Source organism: Sitodiplosis mosellana, unplaced genomic scaffold, assembly GCF_009176505.1.
Source record: "Sitodiplosis mosellana isolate CC-2019 unplaced genomic scaffold, AAFC_SMos_1.0 Smas_scaffold_6226, whole genome shotgun sequence".
Classification (NCBI taxonomy): Eukaryota; Metazoa; Arthropoda; class Insecta; order Diptera; family Cecidomyiidae; genus Sitodiplosis; species Sitodiplosis mosellana.
Window position 1 is genome coordinate 12075976 of NW_022601467.1, and position 14839 is coordinate 12090814.

The 14839-nt window shown below is 36.9% G+C and overlaps 4 protein-coding genes across 4 annotated transcripts in view; 1 reads left to right on the forward strand and 3 right to left on the reverse strand.

The window, feature by feature from the left end:
• Nucleotides 1–823: 823 nt before the first annotated feature.
• Nucleotides 824–7501, forward strand: LOC129578015 (probable cyclin-dependent serine/threonine-protein kinase DDB_G0292550). Its single transcript, XM_055466047.1, has 2 exons — nt 824–4919; nt 6448–7501. The coding sequence occupies exons 1-2, from the start codon at nt 4046–4048 to the stop codon at nt 6822–6824; spliced, it is 1251 nt and encodes a 416-aa protein (XP_055322022.1). The 5' UTR covers nt 824–4045; the 3' UTR covers nt 6825–7501.
• Nucleotides 7482–8083, reverse strand: LOC129578025 (tRNA-specific adenosine deaminase 2). The gene has a single exon (XM_055466064.1). It carries the CDS (start codon nt 8081–8083, stop codon nt 7601–7603), a length of 483 nt encoding a protein of 160 aa, XP_055322039.1. The 3' UTR covers nt 7482–7600.
• LOC129578020 (single-strand selective monofunctional uracil DNA glycosylase) lies at nt 7482–9731 on the reverse strand. The gene is made up of 3 exons (XM_055466054.1): nt 9120–9731; nt 8644–8907; nt 7482–8558 (listed from the first exon to the last, which is right to left on the reverse strand). Exons 1-3 carry the CDS (start codon nt 9468–9470, stop codon nt 8289–8291), a joined length of 885 nt encoding a protein of 294 aa, XP_055322029.1. The 5' UTR covers nt 9471–9731; the 3' UTR covers nt 7482–8288.
• Nucleotides 9732–10262: 531 nt separating this feature from the next.
• The window catches only part of LOC129578008 (serine-rich adhesin for platelets), a gene marked incomplete in the record, with an annotated part of 38502 nt that continues 33925 nt past the window's right edge, over nt 10263–14839 (reverse strand). The window contains 9 exon segments of the mRNA XM_055466032.1: nt 10263–11356; nt 11479–11798; nt 11973–12020; nt 12170–12214; nt 12492–12518; nt 12583–12792; nt 13165–13500; nt 13587–14018; nt 14119–14839. Coding sequence (XP_055322007.1) covers nt 11075–11356; nt 11479–11798; nt 11973–12020; nt 12170–12214; nt 12492–12518; nt 12583–12792; nt 13165–13500; nt 13587–14018; nt 14119–14839 — 2421 coding nt within the window.

Below are 14839 nucleotides of genomic sequence, written 5' to 3' on the forward strand. Positions count from 1 at the left end.
GGTTCGTTTCTGTGCAGTTCATAAGAGTCATTGCATTCAAAAGTATTTCGCGGCAAGCATCAAATCAGCTTTGTTCGTAGAAAATGGCAATTTCGTTTGATTGCACCTAAACTGAATAAAATATTTGCCATGATTTGTGAAATCAAGGCGTTTGCCAATGGATTGAACGAAACCTTGTCGGCCCTTCTTGTTTCTTGCACGCTGTACGCTGTGCGCTGAATGTGTGCGTATATTTATAGTATTTTTATGTTGCGAAAATTTCATTTCGTATCACATCGATTCGGACCTGTTTTCTTCTGTCCAGTATTAATTCAATCGCCACTCAGTGTTTAAACTCTGTGCTGTGCACTACAGCACAGAGATTGTTTTGCCTTCCATTGTACACGGCTGTTTTTCCCTTTTCAATGCGACTCTCGGTTATACATCTATATATTATATCTATGGTTTTATTTTTATTCTCTTTCTGCTTGGCGTCGTCTTCGATTATTTGGAGCGCTACAAAAACTATATTAAATGCAAATATTACACTACTCTATACACATATGTTTCGTACATTCGATTCGGTACAACACGACGCTTTGCTATCCATATCACTTACACTTTGAGAGCTGGTATGTGCACATATATTGAATGCTGAAGTCGTGTGTGTTCGACACAACAAGGCCATAGTAAAAAGATATTTACTTTATTTTTCATTTTGTCTTCGTTCGTTTCAGCGGCAAAAATATACAAATCTGTTGTTGTTGTTGTTGTTTTTTTTTCATTCGATCCCAAAGTATTTGACTTGTTTTAGCTGTTGCGTTCAATGCATATCAATTAGTAGGAATCGAATCGAACTGGTTGATCAGTCAGTCGGCTTGTTGACCAATTTCATTTTCGAATAGAGTTCGTATGTTATTTTTTTCTTCTTCTGTAATATGGGCCGAATGTGGCAGCGATTCGCGTAAACAAAGTAATAGATCAAATATCAAAAATCGCTAGAGGAATTCGTTGTGCGACCACTTGACTGAGGACGATTCATAACAGTGTATTTTATGCGTATTAACTTTTCAATCACTTTGGGAATTCGGCAAAGGCTTTTTTTCATCAACCAAAAGAGTGAAAGAGACAAAAAATATCTCACGCAGTATCACATTTGTTTCAAAAAAAAAACAAATTATGTGCAAATGTGTCTGCTATAAACTGCACGTACACATTGATAGAAAAAAAAATCGCTTTCATTCATCGTGGGCTTTGTTTACGAGGCACAAGCATACATTTAACATGGTTTTATATTGACGTTCCGTTGTTTGATTTTCTGAACGCATCGCTTAACCTTTTGCTAAGACAATTTATACGTATTACGTATACATTTACGTATGTGTATCGCGTGTGCTTTCCGCTCGTTCTAAGCTATGGACTCACCATTGGAACAATGTAGAAGAAATAAACAGAAAATCCAGTACAAAACAGACAAGCTGATTAAATATAGGTCAGGTTTAACCGTGCAACTGTTAGGCCGTACTGTGCAACAAGAGTAAACTCATTTTTAAGCGACAATTTTTGTTTTCCCTGATCGATATGTAAGAGACAGTAGATGTATTTGTGTAATTTGCATGAAGAGGACGATCGATTTAGGTGTTGTGAATACTAGTTGTACGCTTGCCAAAAATTGAATCACTCAAAAACCTGAGATATTTCATGTAAATATTTTCCAAATTGTAACTGAGTCGAAGCGCGTAAAAATCAAGCGACACCATGATAGAGTCAATGAATGCGTTACCACACAAAAATTTAAATCGTTCGAAAATTCGTCTCAGTTATTCGGGGGGGGGGGGGGGTACCGAAAATAAATTTACGAGTCGCTAAAATAGACAAAACGACAGGCGACAATTTCCATTGCATCTTTTTATCTGTCGAGTGCGTACGAATTTCATTTCAACCAATTCCCGCTCACACTCAATCCATTTTTAAAAACAAATCTGTTTTGCTATTAAAGATCCCTGTTGAGAACGAAAGCGAAAGATTGTGTGAGTGAGTGAGTGAGTGAGTGAGTACGACCGTGCGATATCTATTGTTGCTAGGTTTCGATTTTTTTATTCTGTTCTGTGAACGATGTTGCAATCGTTAATATTGTGAGCTATATGACTTGGTATTCGAACAATCGAACCAAAAACTGAACAATATGAATTGTTGTTGCCCGAAACTGCACATCTACCAAAACAGCTAAAATTGTGAGCTGGTGGAATGTAAACAACGCTCAATGATTTTATGTCAACTGGTTTGAATCGCAATTATTAAATGCCATAAACATAATTTTCGACCGATGATATGGCAAATCATGGAGATTCTCTATGCAAATCGTGTGTATTTTATCAGCATGACAGAGAATACAGGTACTATATGGGGGTACATATAGAAATGAAGGTAAAGAGAAAAGTATATTTCAGTTCAATAGCGATCATCAATCCACCTACATGTTCGCGGAAATGGGGATAAAATTGGATGGAAGCTAATCGAAGTTTCTATTTATGGCATTTGATTGTGGTAGACAATAAAGAGACCTTCAATGCCCCTCAATGCTATTAGTGTTTTTATTAGATGCCATTTTCAATTAGAATAAAAAATAATTTCAAATTTATGAGCATTGGATGCATTTTTTTAAATCTAATTATGCATCACAATATATTCAATTTGTTGAATCATGGAATCGATCGAATGACCTTCGATAACACCAACTACAATTTATTTTGAGATATGCCATTTGTTATTCTGTTTGTTATTTTATCGTGTACCCGGGAAGTACATCAGGTAGGAGAATATATTAGAAATTCTGTTTGGGCGCAAACAAAAATCAACAATAAATTTTGAATTGATTGATAATACAGAAAATCCGGATTTTTTATTTTCGACTAAATTTTGTTGGTTCGGTCAACGGCATGTCGAAAATCCATGAAATACTGGTTAATTCTTTGTCGTTGCCATTAAAGTTTTGGCTTTTGTTGTGTATGATATGATGCAGCTCATTGGATATTGAGCAGTTGGTTCATTTTCATCTTTTTTCTTTGAATGCGAAACTTCTTCGATATTTTCTGCGTGCAAAACAGAGAGACACTCAGCGGATAGCAATCGACACACAAATAAAATTCGCTATAAATGGCAATGTGGTAAATCACACACAAAAGCGTATATACAATACAAGCGGATTGCATTATTGAAAGCAACACAAAGCAAAGAAGCAAATGTTCGATACAGCGGATATATCATCATTCTTCTGTGTTTTCATGCCTCTTTGTGTGTCTAATGCCTCGTATACATCTTTCTCTCTCCGGCCATTCGCTGGCTGTCGTATCATTGTCGAAATTAAAGAGGAACAAAAAAGTAACAAAACAAATAAATTCTTTTCGACTATGGAATAGGAGCACATTTTGTGCTTCGAACCATTTTGAATTACTATTGCACGGTGTTAATGCTAGAGAAAAAAGAACCTATTATTTTCAATGCTGTGGCGTTTGTCGATGTTGTTATTGTTTTCTTCCATCCCATCGTACGAAACGGTAGAGCGAACAAGGAAAGAAAGTGATTTTTATTCGAAGGCGAACAAAGACGGAGCGAAAACGTATGTGTATTTATACTATACACATCTGATACTGTGTGTGTATATATGAGTCTACAACAACATTGGACCAGTTGTGTATCGCATCGCACACATGCACGTGCGAAACGTTTTCAGTCGTACGGAAAAAGAAAAAAAAACGAACCCGAAACGCTCGGATAGTGTATTTCGAGAGTGGCGATGGTATGTGTGCGTACGTACTCATACATACATACACGGGCATACGTATGTTTGAATGTGTATGGATCATTGTGTGTGGAAGCGAGCCAATGTTATGTGTGATATCGAAAGAAGAAAATTAAAAATGGCGACAAATGCTAAACTGTGTTCACTCAGTACACTAGCAGCGCACACAATTCGTGGAAAAAACATTGATTTTATTAAAGTGGAAAATTTGAAAAAATTCTTAAAATATCCGAACAGTGATTTCAAGTGAATAAATGGTGAAAAATGGCCGAATCAGTGTCGATAATTGAAGAAAGACCCAAATTTGATGGAACAAATACGAATGACGTCGTATACTGCACAACAATGGCGACTGAAGAAACAACAACACACAACGATTACTATAAAACATTGATTTGTAGTAGTGGCGCTGGCAGTGTATCATCGCTCAGTTTGAACGATACGATTAGAACAACATTAACCGTGTCAGTAGAAGCAGCAAAAGCAGCAGAAAGAGCAGAAACAGCAGTAGCAGTGGCAGCCGTTACACAGAACACATCCAATACCGATTCGACGGAAGAAGAAAAAATGATTCCAAACGTTTTGGTCAATGCAAATGTGGCGAATAATAAATTGAGCGCGATCAGTGTGCAAAACAATAACAATAACAACAATGGCAATAATAATCACAATCTTCTGATGAAGACGAAACGCAGACGACGAAAATCATCGAAACAAAAGACCAACTCAAAACCATACAAAAAATCCAATTGGAATTATCAAAAGCGCGCACGCAATGGATCATCACGTCTTGTGCCGTATAATACAAATCAATTCCTGATGGAGGAGCACATGCCCGAAATTGATGCCGATTGCAGTGGACGGTGCCGTGATTCGAGTTTTTCCTTCGACTCCGACAACGACAAAGAGGAGTATTTGTCGAAGGAATTTTGCAACGTGTATGAAAATGCGAAAAACGATCGTCTTTACGAGATGACCAAGTCACAGCTGATCCAGGAATATCTACAGTTGGAAGCCAGTTACGATAAGTTAAGTAATAGTTTAGGTCAGGTGACAGACCAATTGGGCAGCCGCAACGGAGGCAACGTACTAAAGCGACTAGCCGATCGTGTGTCCGAGCTATCAGCCGAAAATTTGGGTAAGTGAACTTTTTCAGTAATTTTTTTGTCAATTTTTTCGACTGTAATTGATAATTTGCATCTCACTTTGAAAAGTATTGATCGAGAAAAAAAAATCAATCCATAGAATAAATGGTTTTCGAATGGCTGAATAATGTATGTCGAACGAATATTGCATGTTACACACCAGACTCGATATCAATTGTTTGGTTTGCCATTCAAACGTTATTTAGGGTCCCTAGTTCAATTTTCACACATATATTTCTCTTTATTTTCGCTTTTTTTCCTTTGTTTTTTTTTCGCTATTCTATTGTACATTCAGCGGGCAAACACTAAGTGACGTGTGTTTAAATTAAGCGAAACATAAGCGCTCCCGCTACGTATAAAATACGTTCAATTATCTCTCGCGGATGATTGTTTGTCCAATTGAGGTATTTGTAGTTTGTGTCAGTGTAATTGTCTATTTTTTAAAGAGTTTATTCCGGGCGATGACATTTAACGCACTGAAAACACACTATACAAAGAAATTATAAGGTTTTATCGTGACATTGTTTGGGGATCTCTCTCTCTTTGTCTCTGTCTCTGATTTGCTTGAAGTGGTTGGTATTCTATTGAGGCCCATTAGTGACTTTTTTTTTGTTTGATTACCGATATTCGTCAATTGACCTTCAATTAGCTGTAGAGATTTTTTTTATGCATTCGATTTTAATGGGGAGCACCGAAAGAAGAAAAAAAATCATACGAATTACAGGTTAAAGTAAATTTTAACGACCTACGTGACGAAGATCACACTCACACAGAGAGCATGCACAAAGAGAGGCACACAACCATTTTATCGATATGCGAAGAGCACTTTTATTTTCGTTTTCTGTTCTGTCGCGTAGTTGCATTCGAAGCGGCGCTTTGTGGCAATAGCCAAATGCGACAACGACAACTAAGAGGGTGATGCAGAATATAAACAGAATAAATATTTTCAAAACATTTTGGTAAAGTCGTTTGCTGGTTTTGTGGTGTATGCGTGCATATATGCCATATCTATATGTTTTGTAATGACACATTGCCATGTATGCGCTTCCATTTAGACGTGCACAAACACGAAGCCTGCTGCATGCTATTTGTCGAATTTTGTTGTTGCTGCTGTTGCTGTTGATTTTTCTTCTTTATTTTTTGTGTTCTGAATTCGTGTATGTGTATATACATATGTCGATGTATGATTACATCCATGTGGTACACACAATTTTTGGGCTTGAAACAAGGCACTCTCGCGAACGCTTCACTGCATTAGAATTAACATTAATTTAATAATTTTTGGAGTTGAGCACTTTTACAATGTAATAAATGCTTTTTTTCATTTTCGAGATTCGGCTAATTGCCAGAACTCGGATTATTTTGATTTAGCAAAGAGAAAATCCAGATAAAACCATATACACACACAAACACATCATTTTGCTCTTTGTAAATTTTTTCCATTTGCATTGAAACGACAGTGAAATGAAGTCATTTGGCAAATTATTCAAATGATTTTTTTTTCTTCCATTTTCTCCACAGAACTGCGGCGACAGATGTCCGATATTCGAAGTAGAGACACACGTCATCACAATCATCATGGATCACATCACAAATCATCAAATACATACAACAATCGATCCGTTACGTCGAACACAACAAATCATAATAATGTAACAAGCAGTGAAGACAGCGAAAGTGATAGCTCGAGCTCAAGTAGCAGTAGCAGCAGTAGTTCCAATTCCGACAGTTCAAGTAATTCGAATTCGTCAAACCGAAGTAAAAGTTCACAAATGAGCGGGATCAGCGACAATCATGCTGATGAATGCTCACAACTGTTGATCAAAAATGAATGCGGCTCGGTGGCTGACGATGACCCAGTGAACAATACAACACTCAACCAAATCATTAGCTCATAAGTTTTTGCATGCGAAACGGAAAAAGAAATAAAATACAAACACACACATACATATAAATGAAGAACAATGTCATAATGTTGGTGCGTGTGTGCCTCACCACGCCATGGAGTGAACGGTGGTTTCAATTTTTGATTTTGACCATTTTTGAGAGCATTCATTCAAATTGAAATCAACCATAAACTCCGATCAACGCACACAGGAAAAACTAAACTGTATTTTTCTGTCATCATCAAAATTTAACGTTAGTTTCATTGAAACAACAACAACAACAACCTTTTTTCGTATTAATACACTCATTTTTTTGTCATTTTCTCGATTTTCTTTTTCATTTAATAAATAGTTTACTATGTACCTAATTTTTATTCCAACAGAAGAGAAACTGAAGCAATTTCATTCAAATGTCATAGATTAGTAGCCAGACTCATCTTTTGTTCTCATGTATTCCAATGAATATTCAATTTATTTGTTTTTTAAGTGAATCACTTGAAGCGTTTTCCAATGAGTTTCTTTATCGAAAGATTTTTTTTCTCCCGTTTTTGACGAGAAAAGAAAGAGAGAAAAAATGATATCTGAAAAGAGGGAGCAAAAAAAATAATAATTAAAGAATCAACTTACTCTGTTATGAAACAAAATAAAAATGGAACAAAAGAATGATAATTTTTAGATTTTATAGAAAATCATGCTCTTTTATTTTAGATGAATTTGTTTTTATCCTAAAACATTTACATTTTCAATCTAATTATCGTTTTCTATCTCTAGACAGACATTGGATTTGTTTAGGATTTTCTTTTTTTCGAAATGGGTGCGGATGGATTTTCACCTTTGTAAAATTCCTTAAGCAATTCCATTGCTTCATCGGCACGTACATCACCGTGTAATGTGACATTTGACTGGAGCAACTCGAATACATTGAGTACAGTTGTGCCACCGAATCGATCATTTACACATCCGAAAATGATCTCTTTCACTTTTAGTTGATTTAAGGCCGCCGCACACATGATACATGGCTCAACGGTGACTATGACCGAAATTTCCTGAAACACATCGGAGTATGCTAATTGATTTTGCTTACAATAATCAAATACTTGATCGATGCAAATGAATTCGGCATGACGTGTGGCATTCTTTGTTTTGTTCACTAAATTTGCACCGTATGCAATAATTTCATTACGATACACAAACACACATCCGACGGGCACTTCTTTTTGCTCGTTTGCCATACGACCATTTTCTAATGCATCGTTCATAAATTTATCCATTGTTCTATTTTTCTTTCTCAAAGCTTATTGCAGACTAATTTTAATAATTTTTACGTTAAGTTTGCGAATAATTTTTTCCTCAAATGGAAAAATGAAATTTTCTTTTTTTCGTTACTACTTAAATACTAATTGAAAAAATACTGTTTTCTGAAACAGTTTTGGGACATCACATTTGTTTCACGTTGAAATTTTTGTAGTTTGAGGTTTATGCGTCATTCATGTATTTCATGACATCATTGTCGATGAGCCAATTTTTTGCTTTCTCGTTCCAGTTGGTGTTATTCAAAGCGCGTGGACTTGGATGCGGAATGCACTTGTGCTCGATGTGATTGCCAATTTTGTTCGTCTTGTACAGATCTTTGACGCGATCTTCTGCGTAACGACCAACCGAGATAATCAATTTGGGTGCGATTAAATCGATGGCTTCGTTTAAGTATTTCGAGCAAATGTCTTGCAGCTGCTTCTTCTTATCCGACTGAAAGCAGAAAAAGAAAATAATTCGTATGTAATTTTCGTTTCTATCGATTTTTTTTACCGACATTTTCATATATATTGTCTACCTTTAGTTCAGCGGGTGTGATATTTCGTCCGGATGCCTGGAAGAATGCCAATGGGCAGAGATTGTGGACGTAGCAATTATTGAAGAAATTTTCCGCCTCACCGCACAGTTCTTCCATCAAACCCCAAAAACGTTGACCACTTTGTTCAGATTTGTCGCACAACAGCCCAGTGACCGGACGTACAGCAATCTCTTGTGTAGGCTTTTCAACTGAACCGCTCAATTTCATCCAATCTCGTACTGCCGGAATATAACCAAATGGCACCTGCACACCAAAAACAAACAAACAAGAAAACCAGTAATTTCATGAAATCGCCTTTTATGACAAATGTTCTAGCCAAAATGTGATATGCTGAATGAATTCAAGTATGAGTGTGTGCAACACATTTGGTACAACTCCTGTGCATCACTCGTGTGCATTCCGCACACAAATCAACATGCATAATGTATTATGTTTATCGATTAGTATTTGTTTACCCCAGTTTGTACCATTCCAAATGGGCCGGGATTCATGCCAATGAATAGAACCGGTTTTGATTTGTTCAAAAACTTTTTCAAATATGCACAATGCAAATCGGCCGCATATTCGATTGGATTGTAAACAGCCGATATGGTTGATGACAAAAATGAGATGGTTTTCAATTCGGCACTCAAACGACATTCAATGTCGTAGATTTTCTGCCAGAGTTGCATCGAATCGAAAAACGGCGAGGTTATGTCGGATGGTTTAGGATGCGATTGCTTAGCCAATTTAGTGTCTGGATCTGATTTTGGTTCGGATTCATTTTGATTGTTAGCCGCTGCAAGCTTAATTTTCTTTCGCAACATTTTGTGTAGCTCAACTTACTGTAACCTGTTTCCTTGTTTCCCTCGCTTTTTGTGCAACACGAAAAAAAAGAATTCAAGAAGTTGCCGCCGTCGTTTCGTTTTGAATGGCTACTATCTTACGAATATTGTATGCATGAACAATAACAATAGCTCTTACAAAATGACATTGACATTACGGATTTTAGTACGAAACTATCCGTGGTGATCGTGCTTAGTACCATTTTCTGGGCTGAAGCTTTTGACCGCAGCACCATCTATCGACCGTCATCGGAGTCTAATACATTCGAATGGTTCAAGTTTGTGCCGTCGAATCATAACTTGATTTATATTTAGCCATACCTTCTTTTTTTTCAAATTATCGCCAAACTGAAGCTCTCCTCATATCATCGAGTTTCGTTCATTGCCTGTTATCATTACCTTTCGTTTCTTTTTTGAGGACAAACTGTTGACAATTTAAATTTATTATTAGAACAAACACGATTATTAGCTGAAAATTGGATGCGAAACAATATGATATATTCACTACTATCATCGACGCAGCCATAATGGAAATTTGAAAAATTTCCACTGAATCTCGTGTGTAACTTGAATCGCTTAGAAACGCATTTCAAATGTAGTCATAAAACATACTCTTACTAATGACCGCAATGATTTTTTTGATTGGCAAATTCATCATAACCAGAGATATTATCCAGTCTCATCTCAATGCTGCTATGTGTAGCTCTATTAAAGAATTATGAGCGGTTCTTTCCCAAACAAACACTACCTGTACCGTATAATCACTTGACCCATTTTCATAAAGTAAATAAACTAGTCGGCTTATTTATTTTGTAAGATTTTATTTGTCGATTTTCGATTTATTACAATAGATTTTATGTCTAGCTACGCTCGAACCTACTATGTTTTACAAAAATGTCTGTTGATGTTATTTTAAATAATATGTTCGGCAGTTTGTTGTTGTTTTTTTCTTCTTCCTTTTGAAAGCATTTTATCGTGTGTGCACATGGTCGAATGGTAATATGTGCTTAATTAAAATAATTAACTCACTGTTCCATTCGATTCACGTGAAAAAAAAGAAGTCCATAACGTATCATTTCTCGGTCAGTTCAATGTGTGAGAATTCGTTCGTTTTCTTTTTAGTTTGTTTAATTCAATGAGAGTATTCGATTTAAATTCTAAATGTTCGACTTAAAGCGATGCGATCCATTGACATTTCCCCGCAAAATATTTGTTTAGAAAATAAATTTTTCATTTATGGCTGCAAACCTGTTTTGCAATCAATTTGAATAATATTCTTATTCAATGATTTATCGAATACACATGTCTAAGCCTACAATTCTTGAGGGTTGGGGCGTAGTGGTGGTCATGAATTTTGAATAAGTTAAACCCAACAAAATCATTTCAGCGCAAACATCTCTGTTTGCATGTTTCCTTCCCTAATTACCTAATTCTAAATAAATACAATACTTTCAACGCTATATCAGTTCGTTTTTGCTTATGACCATTAATAATTAAATTACAATTAACTAAGAAATATGTTTTTGCTGTTGTTCTGTTTTCTTTTTCTCATTCGACGAAGAAAAAAAAATTCCCCGTTCCAAAATTTATATTCTCAATTTTCGTGCTTTGCCAAGGTTAATCCATTCGGTTGGAATGCTATTGGTGCGAAGAAGTTTGGTTTTCTGACATTTTGGAAGCTTTTCGGGACGTTCACAACGTTTGCTCACTTTCCAATAGACATATCCTTCAGGGCACTTGTATACCGTACCTTCGAGTTCATTTCGGCCAGTTTTACGTGCGCATTTGATGAAAGCCGGTCCACACTCATCATTCATGAATGGATGCAATCCAGCTGATGGGCACAATGGTTCGTCCGAAACCATAATCTACAATTGAAGCATTTAACAAGCAAATAACATGTTAGCATATTTTTTTTTTCGTTATTGAGATGGTGCATTGGATAAAGCAAAGTATTAGTAGCATGCATAGTTACATTTGCGGAATTTACCATGGTTCGCGGATCAATTAAATATTTCAACGATCTTGCACTGTTGCTGGGACAGCTGTCCGATTTAACGCATTTACATTCTTTTTCGTTGTACGATGTGTTTGGTGGGCAAGTAAATTTGGTGATGGTCATGTCATCGCTGCTATCAGCTTGTGTACATTGATAGAACATGTTACAGTCTTTTGGATCTTGTCTGAATGCACTTGGACACACATATACGCCTTGGTCTGGTCCCGTTTCGGGACATGATGAGTTTCCTTGTTTTGGTGGGCTGTTGGTTGTTGTTGGTGGTGTTTCCGTTGTACCCTCAGTTGTTGAAGCTGTAAAATTAAGCGAAGCGCATTTAATTATATTTGATATATCAACATATTAGAAAAAGGGGATCAATTTTCAGTTCATTATCCGAAATATGCAGAAAGGGACATTGGGCATGGTTGAACAATTGAGAAATCGTTAAATATTGAGCTTCAATTTAATTAAAATTATTATTGAACCTGTAGTTGATTCCTCTGTAGTTGTGGTTGTCGATTCAGTCGTAGAAGCTACAAATATAGGTAATTCTTTTTATTACTCCGACTATGGGTGAACTACATCGACTAGCTACATCAATAAACTACATCAATTTCTAGCAAATTTTAATTTCGCCTAATTGCGCAACAGCTACGAAATTTATTGAAGACACTTTGTTTACCTGTCGTGGATTCGGTAGTCGTTGTTGTCGACTCAGTTGTAGCAGCTGAACGACAGGTGAAAACAAATTGAAGAAACAATTGAGCATTGACATTGAATAAGTATTGGACCAGGCGAATCATTAAGTGAATTAAAATCAATTTTGAAGAATTAGATGAAGACTATGAAAAAAAAACTGCTCTCTCAAAACTACGTGATTTACACGTTCAAAAAAAAGCATCATTATGTCATCCGATATGACTTGTTGATGAAAGTTGATGACTTTTCAATGGATGTACTTTAATTTTTGAGAACAAAAAGTGATTAGAAAGGTTTTTGTTTACCTGTTGTTGATTCCTCTGTTGTAGAGGCTATAATAAGAAAAACAATACAGTCAATATGGGAATTAATCAGTAATCTGAGAAGAATATGTACCGGTCGTCGACTCGGTTGTACTTTGAGTGGTTGACTCGGTTGTACTTTGAGTTGTCGACTCGGTGGTAGATTGAGTTGTTGACTCGGTTGTACTTTGAGTTGTTGACTCGGTTGTACTCTGAGTGGTTGACTCGGTTGTACTTTGAGTAGTTGACTCGGTTGTACTCTGAGTGGTTGACTCAGTGGTAGTGGTTGACTCAGTTGTGGTTGCTATTTCAAAAAAGATTCAAACGCATATTTCGCTTAAATCAAACGAATCATGGAAAATGCAATACAAAAGCGATTCAATCTAAATGCCACAAAGTGACATTTCAATGCATTGAACGGGAAAATAGAACGAGCATCTGTGCTTTGCAATTCATTTGCGCTGCAAAATATTAAATAGAAAAAGTGGTGACCACAAGCATGTGCAAGTACAGTGCACGCAGTACAATAATATGGTGGTCACATTGAATAAAAGCAGCGTTTATATTCATTGAAAATTCGTTTGATCGCTATGATAATTGATTTTCGATGATTTATGTTTTTTGTTTTTCTTTTTGAAATTGTTGGGTTAGTTACAAATAGCTACTCATTTCTTACGCGTTGTTGATTCTGTTGTACTGGCTTCGGTTGTTGTATTGCATGGAGATGGTGCTTGAGTTGTACCATTTGATGATGCACAATTAACATTGGCTTCATGGTCGCAAGTGGTCAATTCACTATTCCAGGCGGTTCCTTCAGCACAGTTGAAATCGTATCGTGTTAGGCCACCATTTCCATTGTCAACGCATCGATGGAATTTATGACAGTCTTTTTCGTCTCCAATGAAACCTTCTTGTCGACACACTCCATCGTTTGGTGCTGGTTTTGATGTGGTTGTTGATGTTGCTTGTGTTGTGCTTCCTTGTGTTGAGCTTCCTGTTGTTTGAGGAGCACCTATTAAAAGATAATAAATAATATTTTATTATAAAAGCTCATCACATTGTCTTTGTGTAGGTCAACAGAAAGCGTATTGATCGTACTGGTCGTTTTTTGTGTGGTAGAGCCAGATGATGTAGTCGTTTCCGATTTACCAGCACATCCAGAAACGCTGTCAGCATAATCACAAGTTTCCAACTCTTGACTCCAAGCAGTTCCTTCTGGACAATCGAAGTCGTATTTGGTATAGCCACCCTTTCCATTGTCAACACAACGGTAGAATTTCTTGCAGTTGCTGCTGTCAGCCATGAAACCTTCTTTCTCGCATTTATCATTGCTTGGTGAGCTAGTGGGCTTTGCAGTTGTCGTGCCAGATGGAGTCGTCGTGCCACATGGAGTCGTCGTGCCAGATGGGGTCGTCGTGCCACATGGAGTCGTCGTGCTAGATGGGGTTGTCGATTGTGTTGTTTGTGGTGAGCCAGACGATTGGGTTGACTGTGGTGTTCCGGTTGTGGCATCTGTCGTTTGAGACGATCCTATGCAGAATTCGGTCATAATTTATTTATCATTTCAATCCTTTCAATCAATCCATATTTTTTAAAAAATGTTGAATAAAATATTCGTTTCAAATCCTACCTGTTGTTGAGCCTCCTGGTTGAGGTGTGGTTTGAGTGGTTTTACAATTGCCTGCATTGCTGCTTGATGGATAATTGCAACCTAAGATTTCTTGATCCCAAACAGTACCAGGACCGCAAGTAAATTCATATTTGGTATAACCACCCTTTCCATTGTCAACACATCGATAGAATTTGCTGCAGTCTTCACTGTTTGGAATAAATCCTTCTTGGGTGCATTTATCTTGACCTGAACCGCCTCCACTTTGGTTACTAGATTGTGATGATTGAGAGCCTTGGTTTTGGTTTGAAGTCTCTTGATTTTGTGAACCTTGATTTTGATTTTGATTTTGTGATGAGCCTTGATTTTGGTTCGACTGATTTGATTGGTTTGATTCTTGGTTCTGTGATGATGATGAGGAGCTACCACTACTACTACCTGAATTTGATTGGTTTGATTGGTTTTGACTACCATTTTGATTGTTTTGGTTCTGGGATGAAGATGAGGAACTACCACTACTACTACCAGAGTTTGATCCGCTTTGCTGGTTTTGACTACCATTTTGATTGTTTTGGTTCTGGGATGAAGATGAGGAGCTGCCTGATCCGGAACTAGAGCCTGAATGGTTTTCCTGTGATTGACTTCCTCCGTTTTGATTGTTTTGATTTTGTGACGAAGAGGATGAACTTCCACTTCCGCTACCTGAGTTCGATCCGGATTGCTGTGACTGACTTCCTCCATT